We start from the raw sequence: 19,425 nt of genomic DNA on the forward strand, positions 1-19,425 counted from the left end.
CTAATATATGCACATACAATACAGATTTTACTATACTATTTAAATTTTAAAACAAAGTACAACTAATTCGAAATAATTCGTAATTAGCCACAGATGTCTAATTAGCATATGTGTGCAATAAGTCACGTGCACATGATTTATCAATATTTGACAGATACATACTTGCATATTTTTTCAATTTTCTAAAATAGGTTTCCTGGATATATCATGCAATTTCAGAAGATTTTTCTGACAACAATTACAATTAACATTATTATATAATTCGCCATATTAGATGAAAATAAAAATAGGCCTTAATAATGATAAATTAATTAATTACTTCATCATTGTTGCAGAAGGAAATGTAACATTATTGCAGTGTTTAATATGTTCCATTAAAATATAGGGATATAATTATCTATTTTAGCACGATGCTTCTGAGCGACGCATTCCGCGATCCACACAATATTGCGACACTCTTGTTCCTTCAATTTCAAGTAGCTATAAAATACTCCAAAGTGAAATTGTTGAAGAAATGCATGAACGTTCAAACGAACCTGTGTAATATCAAAAAATTTTTAAAATTTCACCATTAATATTTTATCATTAACATAAGATGCATCATTAATGTTTACATATATGTTACATACATTAATTATATATTTCATATATAATATATACGTTACATAATTATTATTTATATAATATTATATAGGGTGTCCCAGAATTCGCGGACAATTTTTGATTTTTCATGAATATTTTACTATTTTACTATTTATATATTATTTTTATATTTATAATATTAAATATTATATTTTTATAATATTATATATTATAATATTTTTATATTTATATAATATATATTTATATAATATTAATTATATATTACATATATAATATATACGTTTATATTATAATGTTTGCATATATTTTTATAAAAAGCAATAAATATACTTGCCTCATGCTCAAAGAACTTGTCTTCCAAGGTTTTATCACCAGGATTATTACCTGCGCCTTCAAATAAAGCGCTGTATTCCTGTTTAGACATGAGCAATGGAAAGGAAATTTAAAAGAAGCTTATACAAAATTAACAATTATATATTTACATAAGCTAAAAAAAGCTTTAATCAAATTGCATTTAAAGTTTTACTCACAGCATAATATTCTGCTACAGCCTTCACTTGTTCATAATCGTCAGCTCTTGCCAAAGCAGCTAATCCATCTGGATTCAAACGTCCGCAGCGTGGATACAATTTGGCACGATCATCTTTACCCAATTCAGTTCCAAATGAATTAATGGTTATAATGATTGCTCTTCTATCTGCCTCAAACTGAAAGTATAAAAATAATGTTATCTATTTTATGCAGTATGTGCGTTATCATTTTAACAGGATGGAGTATCTCACAGCAAGTATTTCACACATAGTGTCTGCAGTTGTACCGCCAAGGTCTTTGCAAAATGTATAGAACGCTTCCAAATAAGCCTTATAAAGTGTATTCCTTATTATCTCAATATTCATCTCGTCTAAATCTTGCTCAGATATGCAGTCCACAAAGAAAGGTGCTATAAAATAAGCATTGCATATGATGTCATTTTTACATAATACAAAAATAAAGAATAATATATAAATAACAAATTTAAATCAAAATCTCATACCTAAGGGTGTATCTACCAATACGGCATTGTACAATTCAGCAGGTGTGGCAGCGACATGAATCGCTTCCATTTGCTCAAAACTACCAAGCGGATGGCATTTTGGGATCAATTCTGAAATTGGTCTTTGATGCAAAGTGCCAGTGATTAACAGAATAATGTTGTCAATCATATAACTATAAGTGATGAAATCTAGGAATTGAGACAGGGGCTCAACGGAATGATTGCGCATATGTTGAAACTCCACCACCAGTTTCTCTCTCAACTTGTCATCGATTACGCTGACAGAGAGCGGAGATGGTTCATTTGCCAAGAAGCTGCCATAATCCGTACCGGCCAAATGTAGTTTCAGATCTAGATAAAAAATTAATTAATTTATAATTAATTAAAAATTAATTTAAGCAAAAAAGAAGAATAATTTTAAAGAGTTTATTTTTTCTGATATGGCTTTGAAGTCATCTTAAAATTATATATAAAAAAATATATAAATTACATGTTACATGTAATTAAGATATGAAAAACCTACTCTGTTAAATGTAATATTTATATATGACGGTTCGGAAAAAAAATATAAAATAATTGAAAAATAAAATCAAGCAAAAATCGAAATATATAGATATATACCTTCAAGCGTCTCGCACTGAACCAAATTCAGATAATCGCTCTGTTGAAGAATACCGCATTTGAAACCACGGCATAATCCTTCTAAATAGCCGCCGTCGATGTTGAATATACATCCCTTCATTCTGCAACGATATTTTCCTCGGATACGTTCGCACGAAAAAAATACGATATGTCAAGTTCTAAATTGGGTCTCACGACTCGCCCCTTTTTTTCACGAAAATCATATGACCGAGCAGACGGAAGTATGCCGCGAGCTGTCATGTACTTGCTATCGATGTCTCGATGTTCTCGATTCTCTCGAAACATGCGCGCGCACAAGTTTGAAATATGAGATTTGCGCACAATAGAAAACATATTTGTTATAGTTATTATTTGTTATATTAAATGACTACATTAAGTATATATACTATATAGAGAAAAGTATGCTAAATCGTACCGTTCGTTAAATCGTACCTCTACTGTATTTCTTAAACAGAGTTAAAATATTTTAAGGTGTTAACATTGTTTGAATGCCGCAAGTTTTGTTTCCTTCTCAAGCGATTTGTTGATAAGTGACGTTCATAAATTTATTTTGTGTGATTTTCACGTAATATTCGGCACCCCGTGCCTAAGTTATCACATTGAGAAAGATAAGCAATGCAACTTAAATTATTATTAAAGTATTTTTTCATCTTATTTAATCCTGTATATGAAAGCGTTAAAAAATCGACAAAACGTTTTAAGATTATTTTTTTATTCACAAATTTGACAAAGCAATGGAAGTTCGATAAAACGTACCACTAACTTTTTCCTATACATATTGGTATTGGTACGATTTACTAAATTAATTTTTTTTACTTAGACATTAGTTTTTTTTTCTTTATATTTAGCTGAACAACTGAGAAAAATATTGCAAATTTTATAATTATATTGAGATAATACTTATTTATATTTTTGTGTGATACAAAAATATTTTTTTTTATTATTGATATTTTTGTTAAATTTTTTAAGAAAATTTATGATTATATAAATAGGACATTCTTATAGATATGTTTTGTTGCAGACTGAAAATTTTGTGTAGAAAATAAAACTATTTTTATTATTATACAATTTTTTTATTTTATTGTTAGAGATACGATTTAAAAACTTATAAGTTTTAGGTTCACAATTAATCGACGTGACAAATACTCTGAACAATATTTTGATCGGCCAATCAGGAGAAAGAACCATTTTCCTCTTGTCCCGATTAGAAAAAAAAACTGTTCTGAAACAAGAGGAAAAATGGTTCTTTCTTCTGATTATGGCCGATCAAAAAATATTGTTCGAAACACTTGTCACGTCAAGTAAAAAGCGCTTTATACGTTAATCGATCTTTTCAATAATCGATTATAGCATATTCGATTTGTCGACTTTGAGTCGAGTCGGGTCGGATCGAAAGTTCGATTTGTAATTAAATTATCATGGCGGAATGGACCCGAGTTTGACCAGACTCGACTCAAAGTCGACTCGGAGTCGGGTATAGAGTCGTGGGCAGAATCAACAAATCGAATACGCTATATTAACCGCCAAAGACTGATAATTTCTAATTAGATAATAATATATAGATTCTAAATAGACAGTTTTGGCATCACTGCGGCGACATTCCGCGTAAATTTCGTGCGTCGCGCCGCGCGGATCGTAGCTTCGTATAATTATAATTGTCGCATACTGTTTTCTCAAATATGCGTCATATATAATTAACAAAAGCGCATAAAATATACGTACGATTAAAAGCGGGAGTGCCGAAGTATGAAAATAAGTTACGTACGATTAATGTCGGGAGACGTATCGCCCGATTAAAATCGGAAGTGCCGTATAAAACCGCATATGATTAATGTCGGGAGTGTCGTTCAAATAATTTTATTTTGCTGATTAATGCGCACGCGTGATCGTATATATTATCGCGAGCGTGTGCTGTGTATAAGTTTCAAAAAGACACTATAATAAGTACGAACAAAAAAGGAAGAGGAAGAGGAGACCCGGGGAGGCATCGGGCTACGGCGGAGCAACACCATGCGGTAAGCATCCGATTATAATTAAAACAAATTTATTATTATTATATAAATATATAAATAAATATATAATTATATATAAATATATAAATAAATATATAATTATATATAAATATATATATATATATATTATATATAATTATATACACTCGGCCAAAAAAAGCGGTACACTTAAAAAGTAGTAAAAAATTGTGAAAGTTTAAGAATTTATAACTCAACTAATAATTATGATATCGAGGTGTTTAAAAAACGAAAATGAAGCTTGAAATCTGTAGTTTGAGAAAATTTTAGTGCCGATTACGTGAAATGATCAGTTTTGCAATGACAAATGACAGAATAAAAACCTGCAAAACTGATAAATATAATAAAGGTCCTCTTTCCTGAATTACACGGCGTAAATCAGTTGACGTAGCTCAATGGGATAAAAAGCACGTGAAAATTCAAACTTTTCTCTTTAAAATGCGCTTTAGCGGAACTCGATACGATTTCTTGCTATTATCGTTCGAGTTACCTCAATTTTAAAAAAGTCGATTTTTTAATGACAAATTATGATTTAAAATGTGTATCTGCTATCTTTATCAATTCGAATCGTTGCAATTCTATTCAAGAATGTTGCATTGAATGCAGAATGTTCGGAAGCGATGCAAATCGTGCATCTCGCGCAAACAAAGTCCGAATAGGATATTCGCGGGATTTTTGCCGGTAAGAAAAGAAAAAAGTCACATTGTGTAAAATTGCATCTGTGTGTGTGACTTTTTGTCTTTTTTGTCTTTTTTTTACGCAGGGAAATCCTCATGGATACCCTCCGATCTCAGAGGAAGTAATGCCAAACTCATACCGACATTGTTTGCGCGAGATGTCCGACACGATTTTTGTATCGCTTCCGAACATCTCCCGTATTCAATGCAACATTTTTTAATAGAATTGCAACGGTTCGAATTGATAAAGATAGCAGATACACATTTTAAATTAAATCATAATTTGTCGTTAAAAAACTGATTTTTTTCAAATTGAGATAACTCAGCGAAAAATTATCGTATCGAGTTCCGCCAAAGCGCATTTTAAAGAGAAAAGTTTGAATTTTTACGTGTTTTTTATCCCATTGAGCTACTTCAACTGATTTACGCCGTGCAATTCAGGAAAGTGGAACTTTTATTTATCAGTTTTGCAGGTTTTTATTCTGTCATTTGTCATTGCAAAATTGATCATTTCACGTAATTGACACTAAAATTTTCTCAAACTACAGACTTCAAGCTTTATTTTCATTTTTTAAACACCTCGTTATTATAATTATTAGCTGAGTTATAAATTCTTAAACTTTCAGAATTTTATACTACTTTTTAAGTGTACCGCTTTTTTTGGCCGAGTGTATATATATTGGGTTGAACGGAAAGTTCGTGCCGTTTGTTTTGGTCAAATTGAAAGATGATTTTTTTTTATTTACATGTAACTTTATTCATTAATGTATTCGCCGTTTTTCTCGATAACCTTTAGCCATCTTTTGGATAACTTCATGATTCCATCTATGTAGAACTTTTCAGTTTTCTGGTCGAAAAATTGTTCCAAGTTATTTTTGCAGGCTTCCAAAAGGAAGTGAAGTTCTTGCCGTTAAGAAAATTTTGCAGGGAATAAATGATATAATCGGAGGGTTCAAGGTCCGGTGAATACGGCGGGTGGGGTAGAACATCCCAGCCAAGCTGTATCAATTTCTGCCGAGACATGACAACTTCACTTCCTTGGAACAGTTTTTTGCCCAGAAAATTGAAAAGTTCTATTGTACATGGATGGAATCATAAAGCTGGCTAAAAGTTATCGAGAAAAACGGCGAATACCTTAATGAATAAAGTTACATGTAAATAAAAAAAAATTTGACCAAAAAACGGCACGAACTTTCCGTTCAACCCAATGTATATAATTTATATATAATTTATATAATTATGTATAAATTATAATTTATATATTATATATCCCAGATAACAAGCGTACGTCATAATGACGTCAGTTTGCTATTTGGATATAATTTATATAAATTTATTATTTAAATTTTTATTAAAATAAAGTTGAAAATATAAGTTAATATTAAGAATAAATTTGGAATAAAATTTAAAAAAATAATTTGAGAAAAAAATTAATATGAATGTTTAAGGTAATTTACAGAAAATTAAAAAAAATATTACATTAAACTTTATTATAATTAGATAATTAATAATAAAAGATGTTATCATATGTATATACATATATATACATATATATAATATATATATATATTATATGTATATAATTTTAATATTGTTTATACAATTTATAATTATTTAACTTAAAACTTTTAAAAATTAAATTTTATTATATTTTATATAAATTTTTAGATCTAAAAAAATAATTAAAAAGTTTAATAATTTTTATGACGTAATTTTATTAAATATATTTTACGATACGAATAAAAGTTTAATTGCGCATTATTGACTTTTTTAAGTATTATTTTGAAAACTATTTTGTATACATATAATTTGTGTTTTTATTTGTTATAGATCAACGCTTTGTACTATTATAGAGCTCCGCTGTTGCGCATCGTATCGGGAGTGTATTGCATGTATACATATATATATATGGTATATATATATATAACATTATCTGTATATGTAGATTAATCACGAAAAATCAATTAGAGCGCAATTCAGAAAAGAGTTAAGAAATTATATGTTAACTTTATATAAAAAAATTTATAAAAAATTATGTTAACTTTTTCATTAAAATAATGAATTGTATAATTTTCTTTAAAAAATATATGCCAAGCAAATAAAAGTATTAAAAATTCTCGTTTTTTTTGGTTTATGTACATTTACATATTCATAAACAATTAAAATTTTTTGACGATTATTTTCTGTGTTATATATTAAAATATATAAGTAAGGGCTGCGCACAATAAAAGGAATAAGAAACCGGAAATAGAAAACAGAAATCAAGAACAGGAAATAGAGAACATTTCAATATAAAACATATAAAATGTAATTTAGTAACGCAGAATAGAGAAATTTTATCACTTTACCTTAGCATTATTCCTCTGTTCCCCTATTTTGCGTTAGTAAATTATATTTCATATGTTTTATATTGAACTGTTTCCTATATTTCCTATTCCTGTTTTCTGTTCTTTATTCCCTGTTCCTTATTTCTTTTTGTTGTGCGCAGCCCCTTATCAGAAGCTTTATCAGAATCAAAGGAGAATAAACGATCTAAACGTTTCAATATTTATTTAATAATTCAATAGGCTACGTAGTATTAATATTGCTGCTACATATAAAATGATGTTATCTATAATTAACTATATTAATTTAATTATACAATAAGCGTACGGCGGAATGTGTGTCGGATACTTTAAAATGACACATGTATACATACACACACATACACACACATACACACATACACACACACATGCACACATATATAAAATTATTTATATCACATATGTATTTTTACAAGTGTTTAGAAATCACGTGATATATTGTACTTTTTCGACGATAACTTCTAATTGAAAACATAACGTGTAATATCTACGAAACACTATTGGCTTTTATATATGTAATCCATTTTTTTGTACATATATATATATATATATATTTATTAATTTATGTTTATATCGCGATACAAAATTGCATTGCACGCGATGAGAGACGAATTCATGGCAAAATCGTGAATTGGCATCGTCTCGATGCAGTTATTATATATTATAAAATGTCATCTCAGACACAAGTATAATAATGAGTCAAATCTAAATTCTAAATTTCTTCTATAATCTATTCGTTCCATTGTTAAATATGAAACATGAAATATATCGATATTATATATTACTGTCATCTAGGCAGTGTTTGTTCCTCGTCAGAACAATATCAACAAGAAAATTGTCTTATTCTCGTCGATATATCGGTTGCACGTGATACAGTAGAGTCTCATTAATTTTGGCTTGAATAAAAGTCATGAAAAAGAAAAATTAAAGAAAAATTAATGCGATAAGTATTCAAATTAGTTGTTTGGAGGGATTATTAATTAATCAAAATTATAACAGGGGCCAAATTTAAAAAGCTTTACTGTACCGATTTCGATTTTATATATATATATATATTAATATATAATTATTGTATATGTGTTAATAGTAAATATGTGTTATACGTAGGCCCTCAATAAACGACGCAACACTTTTAAAAAATTCTTTTCCTATAAACAATTTTTCGCTCTTATTGATTTGAAACGTGTTATAAAATTAATGAGATGTAATTCTAAGTACAATTAAACTTTATTATAATAATTTTCGCTCTCTTAAAAAATAGAAAAATTTTTCGAAAACAAAAATGCTGTTATGTCCAATCTGCCTACTACATATGATATTATGCGAAGACACGACATTAACGTTCATAAAAGTATATGTGTGAAAAAATACCAAAAGTAACAGAGACAACTTTATATTTTAAAAGTTTTACTGTATATATGGCACGTAACTGGGCTGCGTATATAGAAAAGTTACGTTAATTATTTTTTTATTTTAAAGTGTGTGTGTGTCTGTTGAAGAAAAATTTGTGAACAATATAATACTAGTTTACAGCCAAAAATTATTTTAAACCAGATAAAGTGTTTCTTATAGATTTTTGGAAAATGATACCGCAAATCTTTCACTAGCATATCAAATGTCAAAAATAATTGAGGTTTAATGTGTAAAAAATGGCTTTATTGCGATATTTGAGATTTTTTTTGTAAAAAAGGTTAATGTTATCTGAAAAGTCTGATCAAATATTATGAATATATTGTTCATCTCCTACAAAATGCATTTTTTTTTATTTCAATATCTTACTTTTTAGTCATGTTAGGAAGGATTTAAATACAGAGAGTTTTGCTGATCTAGCAAATATTCTGCCTATGATGAAGTCATATAATTATACTCATAAATTGTAATTTATAGATAATATTAATTTTTTTCACAAAAAATCTCAAATATCGCAGAAAAAGCCATTTTTTGCATATTAAATCTCAATTATTTTGGAAACCTGGTGTGCTGGTGAAAAATGGCTTGTGGCATTGTTTTCAACATCCAAAAATCTATAAGAAACACCTTGTCTGGTTTAAAATAATAAAAAAAAATATTTTTTTGTAAACTAGTGTAATTTTAGTAGTTTAAGACAAATAAGATAATTGTTTTCTAAATACAGAAATTGTTTACATATTTGATTGCCACATTATTAATTATTCGTTTAATTACTAAAATACATTGTTGCTAAATGTACTGTAGAAATTAACTTTTATAGCGATAATATATTAATGATTACTTGATATAGAATATTTCGCTTCTTATTTTTCTTATTTTGTAATTTTAGACCGTGAGGCACAAGCGAAAAACTATATATGTCATCATCGACAATTGCCGAACTTTTGCAAATTGCTCAACGCAATTGTTATATTCTTTATATTCGTATATATGTATATTTATCTGTTTTAATGTGGCTCGAGAAATAAAACACTACACACATACACAACTCGATCTAATTATTCAGATGTCTTATGGAATGTGATGTGTGCATCATTGCGCGATAAAAAGTTAATATGCATTTACCGGATATTATGATAAAAGAAAAAAATATTCGTGTTTATCGATAATCGATAATAATCATCACATTAGATCATTAGATCATGGGAGACAGATTTATTTCAAGCTTCGGTTCAGACGATTCAGATGATTTTGTCCTCAATGTGTGGTATATCTTTCTTTGAGAAACCAACGTGCTTTTTAACACATTGATGAAAATTTTATCTAACGTATATAGAAAAATATGCGTGTAATATATAGTTTATATATATATATATATATATATATATATATATATCATATATTGTCGTAAAACTAGTATTTTTCGCAAGAATATCCAAAACTCAGAATTCATTCATTTTCGATCATTTCATTCGATCGATCAGGCAATCGATGAACTAAAAATCAAAGATCTTGGTCTTCATCGTCTTCACCACCGAAATTTTCTTCACTGTCCTGTCGATCAATTGCTACAAATATGGCTACGAAACCTTTGCCCGAAATTGTATCATCCGTTCTAAACCTTACCAGCAATGCTTCGTTCATAGAAATAAAATCCGTGGTATTCTGCAAGATAGTGACCAAAATTTTATATGTAACAATTGTTGTCTACGTATCAAAATACGAGAGTTATTCAGTAAGTAAAGAGATAAAATCGGCTGCAGGTAAAAAAATGTCTAAATAAGAAGTACACGATACTTCAAAATCATAAATTGGTATACCAATTTAACTATCATCAATTTAACCTTTCTGTCAATGCGTAATTTTTCCACCATTTCATCAATATATATATATGTACTCAAATACTAACTGCATTTTCCACACATTTTGCGCACTATGACAATTTCTTTATTACACCTGTATCGAATATTCTTTCCAGTTATATTTTAAGAGGATTCCGAATACAAAGATCCTTTGTAGTTTTTGTTTCCGGCGAAGAAAAATTCCGATACATTTTTAACATTTAGAGCTACTTTGGATATCCGGGTATCCAACATTGAAGAGTTAAAACAACTGTTTGACAACTATTTCATAGTATATATAAAACCTCAAATCACTCATTCAGTAATAATAAGTCCTCTTGAAAAGTGCATTTTTGAAGAACATCGTTCATTGATAAGATTTTTGGGATTTTTGAAGGTATAAAATTTACTTCCGGATGAACAGGCAAAAATTGTATGAATCATGCGAATTTTTACAAGCGAATTGATCAGTTCAAAAGTAACCGAAAAAGAAAAATTGAAAAATTAGGCTGGAAGATCCTACCATATCCGCGTTATAGTCCAAACCTCGCCCCATCGGGCTTTTTTTTATTTGATCCCTTCAAGGATAAATTTCACAGCAACGAAGAAGTGAAAACTAATGTCCAAAACTGGCTCAGATTTTGAGACAAAGAATTCTTTGTTGTTGGCATAAAAAAACTAGTAGAGCGATGGGACAGATATATAAGTGCAGTAGAGGATTATATCGAAAAATAGGTAAATCGTTAGATTCATTGAATAAAATCATATTAAAACAACAGTCATTCGTCTCTTTACTTATTGAATGTTCCTCGTATGCTCTCATATCATATATGCATATCATTGGTCGATGTAAAACATAGCTAAAAATGTTTGAACAAAATATACACTTACGGAATTACCGCAAAATCGCCCATATGGTGGACTGGATGCATCTAAACCGGAGAATACTTCAACAAAGTCATATCCACATTCGGTTTCATATTCGAGTTGGAACGCAAGGAAAGACAAATGAACATTTTTGCCAAGCGGTGCTTCTATTACCCAGTCACAATCGGTTCTATGATCGTAATGATGATAACCATATTTAGCATGAGAATACAAGTGCTTTACTCTATCCGTTGCCATAAGATGACCACCGCAAGCTGTAACATGTGCAAGTATTATATTTTGGAGTGTGTGTATGTATGTGTGTGTTTGTGTATGACTGTGTTTTGTTGCTGGAAAGCATCCAAATTCAAAGATCCTTCATTCCCCGAATTTAATATTATTTATATCGACATTTTCGAATTAGAAAATTTGTGTTAAAACTCAATTATCAATTCAATTACCATTTTATCAACAAATTTACCTGTGCTATGAGTCGCTAGAAATCCTTTCCTTTGCACAGAAGCGTCGCTCTTAAAAACCATGTACATTTGATTGCCAGTTGCTAAAATTGGATGCGGTTCTTTGGTACCACAAAATCTACCTAAGGTAAGGCTGTCTGGCGAATCTCCATCGTAAATAGCAATATGATCGTATGCGCATTCTTGATGCGACTCCATTTCGAAAACTTTGAAGATCTGCAAAATATGCATAACTTTTTTTTCTTGATAAAATGTCTTTTTCTTCTTTTCTCTTCCAAAATTCTTCACTCTTTTTTGTTTCCTCATAGAGGGAAGTTTTATTTTCGTGAAAAAAATTTGTTTTCAGATTTTTATACCAATGTGTTCAGAATGTTCAAAAACTTATTTTGAATAATCAAAAAATTATTTTTTTTTAAATTGGAAACTTGCACATTGCTTCCTCACCATTCTATTTCGCTCATTAAGTTTCCTCTATGAGGAAAAGGAAAATTAAAAAACCAGCCTGCTCATAGAGGAAGCTTAATGAGCGAAATGATGAGGAAGCAATGTACAAGTTTTCAATTTGCACACTTTTTTTCTACTAAAGTGAAATTAAATTAACGAGATTACTAACTGTTATTTAAATAATAACATAAAGATACGAACCAATTTTATCCGATGGCCTGGTTTCGTGGTAAAATGCCAGACGCAATCTTTACGGCCCGGATAATAATCCGGATAATTCGGTGAGGTAATTGTTCCCACGGGCGCCGTAATCTCGTATTTGCAACCGCCCTCTTTGCAATCGTGACCATTTTCATGAAGTGTAAAACCGTTGTGGCAAGAGCACTGATAAGAACCTATCGTATTTTTGCACTCATGCTGACACCCACCATTGTTATTGGCACACTCGTCGATATCCGTAAAAAATATGGCAGCGAAACCCGACTTTTGGATGCTGTTTAATAAAACATGTAGCGCAAATAACAAGTATTAATCATATCTTTCGAAATATTGTGTCCCAACATTTACGCTAATATAAATGTTTTATGTAAGAATATTTTAAACCTTTTTACTTCGTAAAATTACTTCGTTAAAAAAATAATTCTTATATTATATTTAATATTTTCGAATTATATATAACTCTCGTGAAACATGATTCTTAACATATTCTGTGATTTCTTTATATTTTCTGTATCGGAAACTTATTTCCAATTTTAATAGATGTATTATATGTATTACATTATATGTATTATATTATTAATATGTATTTTCACAAAATTAAATGATTAAATGATTAAATGATTAAATGATGATAGTATTAATTAATTAATACTAATTTATTTATTTAATTTTGAATCTTTCCAAGCAATTAAATAAGAAAGGGGAGAGAGAGACAAAGTAGGAAAAGGAAAAGAGGGGGAGAGTGAGAGAGAAGGGCAGCAGAGAAGAAAGAGAAAGAGGGAAAGAAGGAGGGAGCAAAGAGAGAGAGAGAAAGGGAAGGAGGGAGGGAGGGAGGGAAAGAGGGGAGAGAGAGAAAGAGAGGGAGGGAGAGAAGGAGGGAGGGAGAATTTTTTTGTAAAAACAAAAAGTTATTTTATCCACCCCATCAGTTATTAAGAGATAAATTTTTATCAAACCATATAATGAAAAATTTATCTTGTATTCTTTTTCTTCTTTCACAAGGTACAAGTGATTTAATATCTAATAATAAGCTAAAAATAGTGAAAAATATGACAATATAAATGCATATGAAATAAAACCTGTTATCAGACGTAAAGGTGATTCTCATGAAATTGCCCTCGGACGTTATTAATGGCGGTAATCGTGCGCCGCAAAATATCCCATGCTTTCTGAGAACGTCATCGCCGAGCTTACTCGCGACCTCCATGGAATCGTACTCGCATTCTTCCTGATATATATTGTTACCCTCGAGATCGAAATGAGTAAAATTTAAAGTAATGCGATATTGAGGCGGCGCAATAATTTCCCAGACGCAATTTTTGTTTCCTGGATACGGCTCAGGAAACGATGGACTCGTGATAGTGCCGTTACTATCATCAAAAAATCCACCGCAAGCATCTGTCAAACGAATAATATTGTCAGAGATTAAGATTATCTATAAGATTATCTAAGCGGACAAATTGTTCCGCATTCAAGATAATTATTGTAGTCTCTTGCCTTCGCAATGCTTGCCGTCCGAATGCAGCTCGTAACCCATTTTACAAGAACATTCATATCCACCGAGTGTATTGATGCAATCATGCTCGCAACCATGTTCCGTTAATACGCACTCGTCGAATTCTTAAATATTGTTAAAGAGTAGCATTTTTTATATACATATATACCAATTATTGCATTAAAAAGCATCATACAATTATAACAAAAACATCTTCACGCAATGCGGGATTGTATGTAATTGCTGAGCAATATGTATGTATACATACCTACTATGCTATCTGTTATATGTTATGTTACGCACCTTTCATAAAAGTTGCCGAGAAGCCAGCCTTTTGCACGGAACCGTCGCTGACGAACTTAACAAGTAGCTTATTCCCCGTCGACTTGATATCTGGTGGTATCTTGTACCCGCAATAAACGCCGATTAAAGGAGAATCGTTGTTATGTCCGTCACGCACCTCGACATAGTCGTACACGCAATTGTCGTGGTTCTCGATTTCAAAAGACTGGAACTTCAGGGCCACCTGATAGTCTTGGGGTACAGACAGTTTCCACACGCACTCCTTACTGGATTGATATTCCTCGGGATAATTAGGCGATTCCAAATGACCTATCCCGTCCAATTCGACATCACCGCCGCAAACGGCTTCGTAACTGGCCATGAAACCACGGTGACCACTTTGCCTGCTGGATGTCACATATGTTACCAGCATACGACTTCCGCTCGACACTATTGGCTCGTGCATTTTACCGCTGCCGCAATATCGACCTGAATTGGTAATGATAGTGTTATCATGAGAAAATTAGGGTATCGATTTTTGTTGCTCCCCAATTTATTTCAAGTTGATTCCTCTCACTGATATATCCAGGTAGCAACAGTATAGTCTTTTTGACGTGAATTTGATGTAAAAATGACTACTTTTGCTATCTGGGTACATATGTACAACACTCTCACTTCTTTTTTCAAGATAAGTTGGCTGTTGTAAGAACGAGAATCATTCAATGAGTAAAGGGACAAACGGCTGTTGTTTTAATACTGGTTTATTCAATGAATCTAATGATTTATGCACCTATTTTTCGACAATATCCTGCCTACAATTATACACTTGTCCCACATCGCTCTACTAGGTTTTTTACGTCAGCAACAAAGAATTCTTTGTTTTGAAGTCTGAGTCAATTTTGGACATTTGTTTTCACTTGTTCGTTGCTGTGAAATCCTGATTCCACAAAATGACTCCTTAAGGAGATCAAACAAAAAGAAGTCCGATGGAGCGAGGATTGGACTATAAGGCGGATGTGATAGAACCTTTCAGTCTAAAGTTTTCTTTTTCGGCTACTTTTGAACTGATCAATTCGCTTGTAAAAATTTGCATAATTCATACAACTTTTGCCTGTTCATCCAAAAGTAAATTTTATACCTTCAGCAACTCTAAAAATCATATCAATGAACGATGTTCTTAAAAAATGCATTTTTCAAGAGCACTTATTATTATTGAATGAGTAATAGAGGTTTTATATACTGAAATAGTTGTTAAACAGCTGCTTTAATCTTTCTGTCAATATTGGATACCCGGATATTCAAAGCAAATCTAAATGTTAAAAATGTGTCGGAACTTTTTTCCGTCCGAAACAAAATACAAAAGGTCTTTATATTCGAAAACCTATAAAATACAGGGTGTACCCAGCGAATCATTGATTTACAGTAGATTTCCGACGTCATTTAAAGACAATTTTTTTTCAGCGAAAATTTCGAGGTATATGTCATCATTTTTTGCATGTTCCAAATTTTTGCCATTATATATGTATCTTTGTAACTAAGCTTTAAATTATATAAAATTCTATTAAAGTAAACTCTACCTGAAATTAACTGAAGAATGTTTTGTTAATGTTTGATTTTCACAACACTTAGTTTGCGAAAAACCCTTTATTTTTAATCACTTATGACTTGAAAATTTGGTGCCTACTAAATCAGTGACTTGCTAAGTACAAGATACTCTGTATAACGAAAAAGAATGTTCGATGCAGCTGTAATAAAGAAATTATCATATAGTGCAATGTGGAAAAATATAGTTGGTATCTGATTACCCATATACATTGATGAAAAGGTAAACAAATTGCGTATTGACAGAAGGGTTAAATTGATGATAAGAATGCCAATTTATATAGTTTTGAAAGTATCGTATTTCTTATTTTTCAAACTATAGCCTCTTTGTCTCTTTATTTATTGAGTGACTCGTAATAACTTCGTAATTTACATAGGTAAATTCCTTTTTATTAAAAAAAAGATTCTTCTCACCTAATACCCGACTCTTGTACCAATATCCATCTCGAATTTCAAGATAATCGCTGCGGCAATAATCGCTCTTGAATATATCGAGGGACGTAATATTTAGGACAATACGTTCGCCATGTGTCGCCGTAATCCTCCATTCGCATCGTTCCCCATCGATAGGTGGGGAATTATTTGGGTAGCTTGGTGATCCGAAGATACCACTGTTCTCTTGAAACGTTCTACCGCATTCTGTAAAAATTCGATTTATTTAAATGGAACTATAAAAATAAATGAATAAAACTGGATAAATCTGGGATAAAGTGGATAAAATTAAATTATATAGATCAAAAGACACTGGTATATATTTTATACAATCGACAAAATTAAAAGCTTTAGTTTTAACATGTTCAGCTTAAATTTTGTTTCTGTTAATGCATATTTTGTATGTATATTATCGATCAAGAGAGATTTTGGACTATAAATTCTCTCCTGAAGACATTTTAATATTTTTAAATTGTTCGTAACAAAATTCTAGCAGAGATATAAAGAGAGACACATTAGCTATTAAAATTCTTACTGTGACATTTATATAAAAGATTCGTTTGCGCGATGTCGCCCTCGCTCAATCGAATTCTTTGTCCAATCTCGGGTCTCTTTTTTCCATGAGCTTCCATAGGTAGTATTGTGTCCAAATAAGTGCCTTTGGAAAAGGTATTCTTTGCATAATGCATGATGGAGTCATAATCATAGGGCAAGCCGAGTGAATTCACTTCATCTTCTGTCAATTTGTTAAAATTGTACTCTTGGCCTGTAAAAAAGGTATAGTAATTTTTGTGTACTTTGAAAAGTTCTCTCTCTCTCTCTCTCTCTCTCTCTCTCTCTCTCTCTCTCTCTCTCTCTCTCTCTCTCTCTCTCTCTCTCTCTCTCTCTCTCTCTCTCTCTCTCTCTCTCTCTCTCTCCCTCCCTACCTCCCCCCTCTCTTCCCACCCTACCTCCCCCCTCTTTTCCCTCCCTCCCACCCTCCCTTCCCCTCTCCCTCCCTCTCCCTTCTTCTCTCTCTTCCTTCCCTTCCTCGCACTCTCTTATACATTATATATAATATTTAGTATCTCGAAGCAAATTGGGAATATAACTCACCGCTCATAATGTTATCGCGAATGATTTGTACATGCCGGTCACGATCCGGTCGGGTATGCTCATGCCAAAATCCAACGACGTGACCTAACTCGTGTACAACTATACCAAACTTATCGCAATTTTTCCCAATGCTAATAGCTTGCGGTCCATTACCTCTTTTTCCAACAAAAGAACAACATCTGCCGATAAAATGTTATTATATATATATTTTATTAAATGCCGCATTATTTATTATTCGATTATTTATATTTGTTTCCTTGGCCAATTTAAAGTCACATAAATAAACAAACAACGTTAAAATACTTCGTCTTATTCCTAATGTGCGTATAATTATTATAAATTAATTTTACACGCAAGAGGAGGGGGGGGGGAATAAGGAATGAAAGAAACATATCACAACGTTGAACAAATAATTATTATTATCAAAAAATAATTATTACATTAGTTTACAGCCAAAAATTATTTTAAGTCAGAAAAAGTATTTCTTATAGATTTTTGGGTGCTATAAACGATGCCGTAAATCAAATTTCACTAGCACGTTAGATTTCCAAAATAATTGATATGTAAAAGTGACTTTTTTGCGATATTTAAGATTTTTTTATAAAAAAAGGTTAACGTTATCTGAAAAGCCTGATCAAATATCATGAATGTATTGTTCATCTCCTATAAAATGCATTTTTAAAATTTTAATATCTTACTTTTTAGCCATGTTATGAAAGATTAAAGCTAGGAACAACTTCTCATATGGAGATGCTCCTGAGAAAAAACGGTTTTTTCCAAAATTGATTTTACCATTATTTATCCCCTTTTTGATTATACAACTTTTGTCTGGAACATTTTTTCGAAAATACATTTATTTCGAAAAATTCAAGGTGGGCAATTAAAATGAGAGACCCTATATATAAATATACATATATATAAATATACACGATAAGTTATACTGTGTATATGTATCAATAGACTTAAATTGCAATTATGAGTATTATATGACTTCATCATCATATAGGCGAAATATTTGCAATCTCAGTAAAACTCTGTATTTAAATCTTTTCTAACATGACTAAAAAGTAATAAAGTATCGAAATAAAAAAAATGCATTTTATAAGGGATGAACAATACATTCATGACATCTAATTAGAATTTCCAGATAACGTTAATCTTTTTTACAAAAAATCTCAAATATCGCAAAAAAAGCCATTTTTACATATTTATACCTCAATTATTAAGACCCCCCTATTTTGAGAAACCTGACGTGCTGATGAAAATTGGCTTGCGACATCGTTTTCAGCATTCAAAAATCTATAAGAAATATCTTGTCTGGTTTAAAATAATGAAAAAAATATTTTTTTGTAAACTACATGCAGGCAAAAAAAACCGGCACACTTAAAAAGTAGTAAAAAATTGTAAAAGTTCAAGAATTTATAACTCAGCTAATAATTATGATATCGAGATGTTTAAAAAACGAAAGTAAAACTTGAATTCTGTAGTTTGAGAAAATTTTAGTGCCGATTACGTGAAATGATCAATTTTGCAAAGACAGAATAAAAACCTGCAAAACTGATAAATATAGAAGATCCTCTTTCCTGAATTGCACGGCGTAAATCAGTTGACGTACCTCAATGGGATAAGAAGCACATGAAAATTCAAACTTTTCTCTTTAAAATGCGCTTTGGCGGAACTCGATACGATAATTTTTCGCTGAGTTATCTCAATTTTTTAGAAATCAGTTTTTTAACGACAAATTATGATTTAAAATGTGTATCTGCTATCTTTATCAATTCGAACCGTTGCAATTCTATTCAAGAATGTTGCATTGAATGCGGGATGGTCGAAAGCGATGCAACTCGTGCCGGGAATTTCGCTCAAACAAAGTCCGAATAACATATTCGCGGGGCTTTCGGCGGTATG

At 30.9% G+C, this 19,425-nt stretch overlaps 2 protein-coding genes across 3 annotated transcripts in view; both read right to left on the reverse strand.

Annotated features, from left to right (window-relative positions):
- Positions 1 to 8: 8 nt before the first annotated feature.
- Vhaac39-1 (V-type proton ATPase subunit VhaAC39-1) lies at positions 9 to 2,506 on the reverse strand. The gene is made up of 6 exons (XM_083037127.1): positions 2,258 to 2,506; positions 1,637 to 1,987; positions 1,386 to 1,543; positions 1,134 to 1,310; positions 938 to 1,015; positions 9 to 536 (listed from the first exon to the last, which is right to left on the reverse strand). Exons 1-6 carry the CDS (start codon positions 2,376 to 2,378, stop codon positions 375 to 377), a joined length of 1,047 nt encoding a protein of 348 aa, XP_082893253.1. The 5' UTR covers positions 2,379 to 2,506; the 3' UTR covers positions 9 to 374.
- Positions 2,507 to 7,518: 5,012 nt separating this feature from the next.
- Positions 7,519 to 19,425, reverse strand: part of Tok (tolloid-like protein 1 tolkin) — a 33,410-nt gene continuing 21,503 nt past the window's right edge. For both annotated transcript variants that reach the window (XM_083035606.1, XM_083035605.1), the window contains exons 6-15: positions 17,518 to 17,696; positions 16,958 to 17,188; positions 16,405 to 16,629; positions 14,410 to 14,877; positions 14,109 to 14,231; positions 13,691 to 14,009; positions 12,594 to 12,885; positions 11,951 to 12,164; positions 11,494 to 11,744; positions 7,519 to 10,426 (exon numbers count right to left, since the gene is read on the reverse strand). In XM_083035606.1, the coding sequence (XP_082891732.1) occupies positions 10,265 to 10,426; positions 11,494 to 11,744; positions 11,951 to 12,164; positions 12,594 to 12,885; positions 13,691 to 14,009; positions 14,109 to 14,231; positions 14,410 to 14,877; positions 16,405 to 16,629; positions 16,958 to 17,188; positions 17,518 to 17,696 (2,464 nt within the window). In that variant the 3' untranslated portion in view covers positions 7,519 to 10,264. The remainder of the gene's footprint in view (positions 10,427 to 11,493; positions 11,745 to 11,950; positions 12,165 to 12,593; positions 12,886 to 13,690; positions 14,010 to 14,108; positions 14,232 to 14,409; positions 14,878 to 16,404; positions 16,630 to 16,957; positions 17,189 to 17,517; positions 17,697 to 19,425) is intronic.

The sequence above is a fragment of the Prenolepis imparis genome, unplaced genomic scaffold (assembly GCF_030444845.1).
Source record: "Prenolepis imparis isolate NDT839.2.m4 unplaced genomic scaffold, iyPreImpa1.0 SCAF_4, whole genome shotgun sequence".
Lineage (NCBI taxonomy): Eukaryota > Metazoa > Arthropoda > Insecta > Hymenoptera > Formicidae > Prenolepis > Prenolepis imparis.

What these genes read in the sequence shown, in the direction of transcription:
- Vhaac39-1 (XM_083037127.1), bottom strand. Translation starts at nt 2,378, where the DNA reads ATGAAGGGATGTATATTCAACATCGACGGCGGCTATTTAGAAGGATTA. An exon ending in ATTGGTAGATACACCCTTAG is followed by an intron (nt 1,544 to 1,636) that starts GTATGAGATTTT and finishes CTTATTTTATAG; the next exon opens with CACCTTTCTTTGTGGACTGC. An exon ending in ACAAGTTCTTTGAGCATGAG is followed by an intron (nt 537 to 937) that starts GCAAGTATATTT and finishes GATATTACACAG; the next exon opens with GTTCGTTTGAACGTTCATGC.